The sequence below is a fragment of the Nematolebias whitei genome, chromosome 11, assembly GCF_014905685.2.
Source record: "Nematolebias whitei isolate Nwh7 chromosome 11, NemWhi1, whole genome shotgun sequence".
In the NCBI taxonomy this organism is placed as follows: domain Eukaryota; kingdom Metazoa; phylum Chordata; class Actinopteri; order Cyprinodontiformes; family Rivulidae; genus Nematolebias; species Nematolebias whitei.
The window spans coordinates 21,462,063-21,470,603 of NC_056508.1; the positions used below are offsets into that span (position 1 = coordinate 21,462,063).

General features: G+C 41.8%; 1 protein-coding gene across 1 annotated transcript in view; it reads left to right on the forward strand.

Annotated features, from left to right (window-relative positions):
- The first annotated feature begins 1,468 nt into the window (after window positions 1–1,468).
- The window catches only part of dlgap4a (discs, large (Drosophila) homolog-associated protein 4a), a 24,516-nt gene continuing 17,443 nt past the window's right edge, over window positions 1,469–8,541 (forward strand). Inside the window, exons 1-6 of the mRNA XM_037684752.1 lie at window positions 1,469–2,653; window positions 3,373–3,377; window positions 3,695–3,930; window positions 4,224–4,301; window positions 4,873–5,017; window positions 5,952–6,210. Coding sequence (XP_037540680.1) covers window positions 1,471–2,653; window positions 3,373–3,377; window positions 3,695–3,930; window positions 4,224–4,301; window positions 4,873–5,017; window positions 5,952–6,210 — 1,906 coding nt within the window. The 5' untranslated portion in view covers window positions 1,469–1,470. The remainder of the gene's footprint in view (window positions 2,654–3,372; window positions 3,378–3,694; window positions 3,931–4,223; window positions 4,302–4,872; window positions 5,018–5,951; window positions 6,211–8,541) is intronic.

The window sequence follows — 8,541 nt, forward strand, 5'->3', positions numbered from 1 at the left end:
GCATTTGACTAAAGCTTCTTTGCACCATATAAAAATACTTGAACCTATACTTGTTGACTGTTTTTAAGTCAAGATTAAATATTTCAAACAAAAAGGGAAATTGTATCATACTAAAAATGTAAGTGGTTGTTCAGATCTTTTTGAAGCGGTGATCCGTGGGAAGATATGAACAATTAGTATCTTACCTGTTACAAATAAATCTTTGCACAGGCATCAATTTGGAGAAAACGAGTTAAATTCTGATCAGACGAGCTAACAACTAATCTGAGCAGAGGCAACACTGAAATAAATTGTTTTTGTCCCAAAATAATTTTAATCTAAACAAAATCCAGACCGTATGGGACAACCATAAATTAATGAAACTTTGCATCACTGACAGTTTTCTATTACATGTTTATATGCAAAAAAGGCTTTGATGTATTTTTAAGTGCAAATAGATGTAGCAGCAGAATCTGTAGCACTTCCTACAACACCTCTGACAGAAACATAGTAAAATTTTTGATATAACAAAGCACTGAAAATGGTGTTAAGGTTTATTAAAATAGGGTTTATTTGCAGTCTGAATTGATCTAGAACCACGCAGACTGGCTGTTAGCTTGATAAGAAATAAAATTTGTTTCTTCAAACTTAGGCTATTGAAAGTTATTTACAACAGGTAAGATACTAACTGTTCATATGATTTCTACAAAACTCTTTTTTACCAGATGTGAACTATCTCCAAAATTAAAACCCATTAAAATATACATATTTTATATTGTATATAATGCGCCTCTGTGCACTACATATAAACTTTATTTTAAACAGTGACACTGATGTACTGTTTTGGCAACATTCCATAGAAACTATTGTACATTTTGAACGTTTGTGCATTCATCTGTGCGTTTTCTCCACAACACTGTTTGTGTTGATACTTCTGCACCCCCTGGTGGTTTGTCGACTTGAACAGTTACTGATGTCAGAACTGGAATTTTACAGCAGCAGCTTTCTGCTCTGCTGCCTCTGTAAAAAGCACCACACAGCAGAGACAATGAATGATGCCTTTTTTTTTAACTTTAATTACTGCTCTGAAAATCCAAGGACACACAAGAAGAAACACATTTTTAAATGGGCTTTAAGTCGCAGGCTTCCAATCTAAATGTGTAGAGTTCCCGTTCTGCGGTTTTAAATTGTACAAAAATGCCTCTGTAGCTGTTCTGCATGCTTGGTTAATAGCAGATTCTGTAAGTGGGAGAAACAATGGTACATCCTCAGCATTCATCGGAAGAGAACTGGAGGGAAAACAAGGACAAATGCTAAAAGTTTTATTACATCTTCTGCCAAGCTATCAAACTGTAAAGAGTAAACAGAGGCACTTGAACCACATATTTAATGAGCTTTTTTGTTGTTTTGCTGTATTGCAGGTAAAGCCTCTACAGGTCAACGGACCCTGACTGGTTGGAGACATGTTCTGAGCGCGACACATCAGTCATCATGAAAGGGTTAGGAGCCAGCCGCAGTCGTCACCTGTCTGACTCGTGTGAACCGACGGGGTGTCCTCAGAAGCCTTTGTGCCCCATGGCATCTGACCCTCATGGCTCCTTCTTGTTGAGCCCTACAATAAACCACTATGGCACTCTGGACCCACATCTCCACCACTGTACTCCCACCAGCCCCACATCCCTAACCACTGACTGCCTGCTGCCCTTTAGCCAGATTCCCAACAGCAGCACTTTCCCTCGCCTGCACATTACCCCCCAGGCTGACCAGTTCGACTGCACCCAAGCCTGCATGGCTGGTGGTGGAGTTGGACAGGGCAGCAGGGCAGGCCTGTCCACCTCCTTGTCTTTGGGGATGGGCTTGGGTCTGGGTCTGACTGGTGCTCCAATGATCACAAGCGGATCGGCCACCATCTCCTCTGCAGCGGCAGCCAAGATGAACCGTCTACCCTCCAGTCTTTTGGATCAGCTCGAGAGACACCTGCCCCTGCAGCGAGACGGCTTCAGTACACTGCAGTTCCACAGAGGACGCATGTCCAAGCAGCGCAGCGAGAGTCCGGGACGGATACGCCACCTCATGCACTCTGTCCAGAAGCTGTTTGCCAAGTCCCAGTCGTTAGAAAACTCAGCTTTGAAAGGGAGCATAAACTCTGCTGGAGGGAGTGAGGATGGGGGGAGGCAAAGTCGCAGGAGCAAGAGTAAAGACAGGGCTAAGACCGAGGGACCTAAACAGAAACCTAGACCTAACACATTAAGCCTCTGGAGCTCAGATGATACCCTGGACACTGACACTACCAAAGCTGGCACTATAGCTGTCGGTTACCGCAACCCACTGAGCATGATGACTCTCAGCAGAGCAGTGTCAGACAGCCAGACGACTCTTAGACACATCCCGCAGGGCTACAACACAATTTCTGCACATTCTCTCAAGACCTCAAAAAGCAGCAGCGACCTCAAGTTCCTGGTGTGTCCATCAATGCAGGTGGGAAACAAGGAGGACGAGCTCAGGACCAGGGGGAGCAAGGATGACATGGTGATGAAGAGAGGCACGTGGTCCACTCTCACTCTCAATCAGGCCAGACAAGTGCTGCAGAAGGGCTCCTCTTCAGTTAACAGGACTCTGCTGAAGACAAAATCATGTCATCAGGACCTGACTCAACAGTTCCTTCAGGTAGGATGTCCAGAGCACTCGTCTTACATCACATTTTTAATTTATATAGATCACATGCATTAGTCTGATTTGAACCTTGGATGTTCACCTGCCTTACCGGACAACTTTATCAGAACTACTCATATTTATCACTCATCACCGTTAAAAATGGAAATTATATAATTCCCATTACTGGATGTAGTTGTGTTAGTTTGTCTGTTAGCAAAATATCTCATGAACCCAGTGGACTAATTTTATTCAAACTTTCAAAAACTAATTACTGGCTATACATTCAAGATGGCTTCCACAGCTCATAACCCTTAGCAAACATAAAATGTTTATAAATCAGCTAATTAGAAATGAACTGAGTTAAAATCTGGAATAATAGTAGTTTATAGCCAGCCCCAACACATATTATGAGTTCTAACAGATTGCACAAGATCTTTGTTTAAAATATAAATATAGACTGTACTTATAAAGCACCTTTCTATCTAGATACTCAAAGCTCTTTACAACACAATCTGTGTCCTCATTTACCCATTCACACAGTTCTCTACTAGATCTATACAAAGATAATCTGAATCTGTAGAGATTAATCGGTGCTTTATCACATTCATACACCGATGGGACACACATCGGAGGCAATGAGGGGTTCAGTGTCTTGCCCAGGGACACTTCAACATGTGACTGCTGGTGGAAGCAAACCCCCAACTCTCCCACTGGAGGACGATTGTTCTAACCGCTCAGCCACAGCTGCCCTGAAGAAACTTAACAAAAGATGGCTGCCACAGCTAACTGATACTGGCCAGCATAAAACTGATTATAATGCTCTCGTTTTTTTATTTTTATTTTTTTTATTCTGAGTTTAAATTTAGTGTGGTAGTATGGTTTATAGACTGTCCAATTAAAATCTTAATCTTATCACAATTATCCATATTTATCTTAGAAGAACCATTGATAGATTTCTACACAAAAAAGTGATGCTAACTACTTGATCCAATGCCTTGAGGAGATTATCAGAATATTTGCAAGGCTCAGTTTTATATGAGCTTGTGTTGTTTCATTCCAGGTCCCCATGGAGGACTGGTCAGGAACTTTGGGTCAAGGACGAATCAAAGGAACTGAGATCCCATGCAGAAGGATGCGTAGCGGCAGCTACGTGAAAGCAATGGGAGACCCAGAAGACAGTGAGGAATCAGAGGGAAGTCCTAAACCTTCTCCCAAATCTGCAGCTCGTCGCCAGAGCTACCTGAAAGCCACCCAGCAATCTCTGAGCGAGCAGCAGCCTCCAGCAGCCCCTCGCAAGTGAGTCCCACAGCACAAAACTCAAAATCACCCCACTATAGCTTTATAGATCAGTTTGTATCTTTCTAAAAATGTACCTACAGTATATTGAAGCAAAAACCAGCCAGCAGGGGGGAGTATGTTGCCTCAAATGAATGTCCAGATCTGCTGCAGGAGTTAGAAAAACAAGCTTATAGAGGCTGATGCAGCTTAGTAAGACAACAAAAACTGACAAAGAGTATGAAGTTTATCTGCTGCAAGAGCACCAGGAGATAAAATGTTGCCATGTGTTCCTCCTGCACCCACATGGACAGGCCTCGCTGCTACGCTCTCATGCGGGACGATTATCTGTGGTCTCCTCTGCAAAGTGCATGCTCTATGCAGCACCTGAGGTCAGTGTGATCCCCAGACAGGCAGTGTGCTCCTCTTTCCCACCTCAACTTGTCCTGTTGCCTTTACCCACCCTTCCTTCTGCCCATATCTTCAAAGTAATTTTCCCTCTTAGTCTCCAGTACCATCCCTCACCCTGCAGGTACCCTGAGCCACATGTTTGTACTTCACTCTCAACCTGCTTCCTCAACCCCCTTGATGTCATAACATGCAAATTTATCCCACGAATAAGTCCAGCAACCCCCACGTGACTTGTGCGTGCACATTTTCACTGACACCACATGCTAAATCAGCAAGCCAGAACAGAGGAAATGGATTTCTCAAACTAAATAAAAGGTACATTTTTTAAAAGTCTGAACACTTTTGCTGATAAATAGTTGTTTCCTCTGTGCTGCTATTTTAAACCCAAACACAGATCACCACCTCAGTAGTGTTTAAACTTTAAACACCGATGGGGGATTATTTTTAGGAGAGTGATTCAAAATATCCCCCGAATATCATCAATTAAACACAACTTTCACTTATTCAACACTCAGAACTCTGAGAGACTAATTATTCAATTCACTTCCGCAGCTCCCTGCCATGTCTGAAAGAGCTGTCCACTAATCGAAGTCTTGATAACTTGGACTGCCTGGTGGGCCCCCTGGAGGTCCCCCCACGTTACAGAAATGATTTTAGCCAATGCTCCGGCACACTGGGCAGAAGCTTCGGCCCTCAGGTATGTCATAATATGAGCAAATTTGATTAATTTACTGTTGCTTTTGGCTTTCTGTGATTATTTCTCTTGAATAATGTTTCTCTCTAAAAACATTGAGAATAAATGTGATCAAGGAAAGAAAGTCTCTGGAGGGGGTAGAGATTGATATCAATCAGAACTCTAAAATTATAATAAAACAGTTATGAATAAATCAGAAACATAAAAAACTAGTTTGAGTTTGTGGATTGTCAAAGAAAAACAGCAGGGATGCAGAACCGCACAGCATGAACAAATGATGTAAAAATAACCACAAGGTAGCAACATTGTTACCATATTTAGACCATGTTTAATAAGATAGATGTTCCAGATGTGACAACTCGTGTTCTGAGAAGCTATTTTCAGCACCATGTGCAATAAAAACCGAGCTATTTATTTTTTTTTTTCTACACCAAGAGCAAAAATACCCATTTGTGTTGGTTATACAGTATATTGATAATAAAATGTATTGGCCTTCTCATGCTTTGCTGTTCATATTATTTAAAACAAATGTGCTGTTAGAGGACAGTTTTTAACTGAAGTGGACCTAGTTTTTGACTTTTGGGATTGAGAAGTAGTACCTCCAGTGACGTTATGTAGTACTTTTTATTTTGCTGTACAAATTCATATTAGGACCTACATCAGGGTCCACTGCAGCAAACCTACCACGTGTACGTAAAATCATTGGAATTAGCTTAAATAGTAAACTGTTGTTCACACTTTTGATTTATTTTAAGTCACAAAGAAGATTTTAGTGTAAAAAAGTTAACACTTTAACTGCTGGTGGTGCTTCTGTTTCAAATGCTTCTGAAATCAAATTCTGAATACATGACAATGGTTTATACTGATGCTTATTTTTGTAGTAAAAAGTCTTTGTACCATGTCCACTTGTGAGGATCTGGCCATGACTGTGTATTAGCCTGCCCTTTGCCCTTATCACATGATTCTGCACACCCTCCTTCAGGTATATGTGCAGGGCTGTGGGCTCTCGCTGCCATACTCTGAGGTAGAATCGCAGGCCGTGGAGGCTCTGGATCTGCCTGCACCCACATGCTTCCGCTCTCGCAGCCACAGTTACCTGCGTGCCATCCAGGCGGGCTGTTCCCAGGATGAAGACACAGCTTCTGTGGACTCCGAGACTCCACCACCAACCTCTGCAAACTACAACTCCAACACCAGTGAGTATCAGTGAAAGGAAGAGAGGAAGATCTGTAGATCACCTGAAAGGAAGGAAGTACTCAATGGGAAAATTATATCCCTTGGATGGGTGGATGGATGGATGAACGAACGGACAGACGGACAGACAGACGGATGGATGGATGAATGAATGGATGGATGGATGGATGGATGGATGGATGGATGGATGGATGGATGGATGGATGGATGGATGGATGGATGGATGGATGGATGGATGGATGGATGGATGGACGGACGGACGGTTGGATGGATGGACTTTAAATATTCTGCATTAACTCGTTATAATGTAGGGAGTTGCGTGTGTGCATGGCAGATTAAACAGTAATTACATGGTAACTGTACATGGTAATTATACTGCATAAAGAAACAATTATACCCACAGTATCTTGCATAATAAAAAGGAGTTCTGAAATGAAAAATATTGATACTATAAAGGCAGTAAACTCTTTAAAAAAAAACCCTGACACAATCAACATCCATCCTGATTTTTGTCTGTTGTTAACTGAAGCCATCAGATCCTGATTTATACTGTATTGTATTTTTGCAACCAGTGTTTGTGCACAAGAGATGTTGAGCTTTAAGTCCTGCCAACTCCCCGTAGTGTCACAATATCTGTTTTTTAAAGTTTGAAATAACTAATTACAGCTAAAAGTATTTAAAACAATGATTATTTGATTTATTGCTCATGTGAACATTACCAATTCTTTAACTAACCGAACCTCGTTCCCAGTCCAACTCCTCTGTCTCACAGTCAATAAAGTCTTTCTCTCCCTCAGTGTCTCTTGCCTCATTCATCAAACACCTTCTGTTTTGCCTTTGCTACGTCCCTCTTTGCTCTATATTGCATCTCTTCATATTCCTGCCTACTCTCTTCAGTCCCCTCACTGTACCATTTTTATTCTGACTAACCTCGTCCTCTGAAAAACTTCCTGCTCTTCATTATTCCACCAGATTTTTCTTGTCACCTTTTCTCTGTCCAGATCACACACCAAGTACCTTCTTACCTGTCCCTCTGATTACTGCTACTGTAGTAACCCAGTCATCTGGAAGCTCTTTCTTATCACCCAGAGCCGTTAACAGCTCCTCTTATTTCACAAGAGTCATTCTACACACAAAATTTGATGCTCCCTGACCATGCACTCCACTGCCACAACATTAGTCTCCAGTCTCCCTCAGGTTTTCTCTTCTACACCAAATGTAGTCTACCTGTGTACTCCTGCCTCAAGTCACCTTATGTTCCTCCCTTTTCGGAAATATGTGTTGACTACAGCCATTTCCATCCTCTTAACATAACCAGTCATCATTTGCTCTTCCTGTTTTGTTTTTTTTTACACCAAATCTGCCAATCACTTCCTCATCCCCTCCGTTTCCTTCACCAACATCTACATTCAGGTCTGCGCCGATCACCACTCTCTCTTCAATAGGAATACTTTATTACCTCATACATCTTTTCAGAATTTCTTCTTCTCTACCACACATCCAAACTGTGGAGCATGACCACTGATAAAATTCAACATCTGACCTTCTACCTTCAGACCAAGGCTGTCGCGATAAACAATAAACCAATTAATCACATGATAAATGAAAATTATCAACCTCATTTTCATTTATCAGCTTTATAGTTTCTTCATGTCTCTCTCTTTCTACTAAAGACACTGGATGACAAAAAGGCTTGACTCTGGTGCTCTTCAATGGCTCCTCCCTTTCTCTTTAAAATCTGTTTTAACAGTCCAAAATCATGTTTTTGGATCGCTAAAAGCAGCTAAGCTGAGAAGCTAAGCTGCGAGCTAAGCTAACTACCATACTATGCCATATCACTTTATTTATAAAGCACTTAAAACAGCTACAAAGCCAACCAAAGTGCTGTACAGACAAAACAACAGGTAACACACAAAGCAAAATACAAAATGAGGTAAATCAGAATATAGACATAAAAACGATGCAGATAATGACGACAAACCAGTGTGGAGCATACAGGATCAAAACACAGATCAGCTGGTGTTGAAAGCTACTGAATAGTAGTGAGTTTTTAAACGGGACTTGAAAACCGAGAGGGAGGGGGCCTGTCTGACAAACAGAGGTAACTCGTTCCAAAGTCTTGGTCCTGCTACAGAGAAGGCCCTGTCACCTCTGCACTTAAGACGAGTTCCTGGAACTGTGAGGAGCAAATGGTCCGCTGACCTCATGGAACGTGGTGGGACATACGGTTGTAGCAAATTAGAGAGATGGGGGGGCGACACTGTTCAGTGATTTGTAGACAATAATGATAAACCCTGGTTCACATCCAAACTAAGACAGCTTTGTCAGCAGAA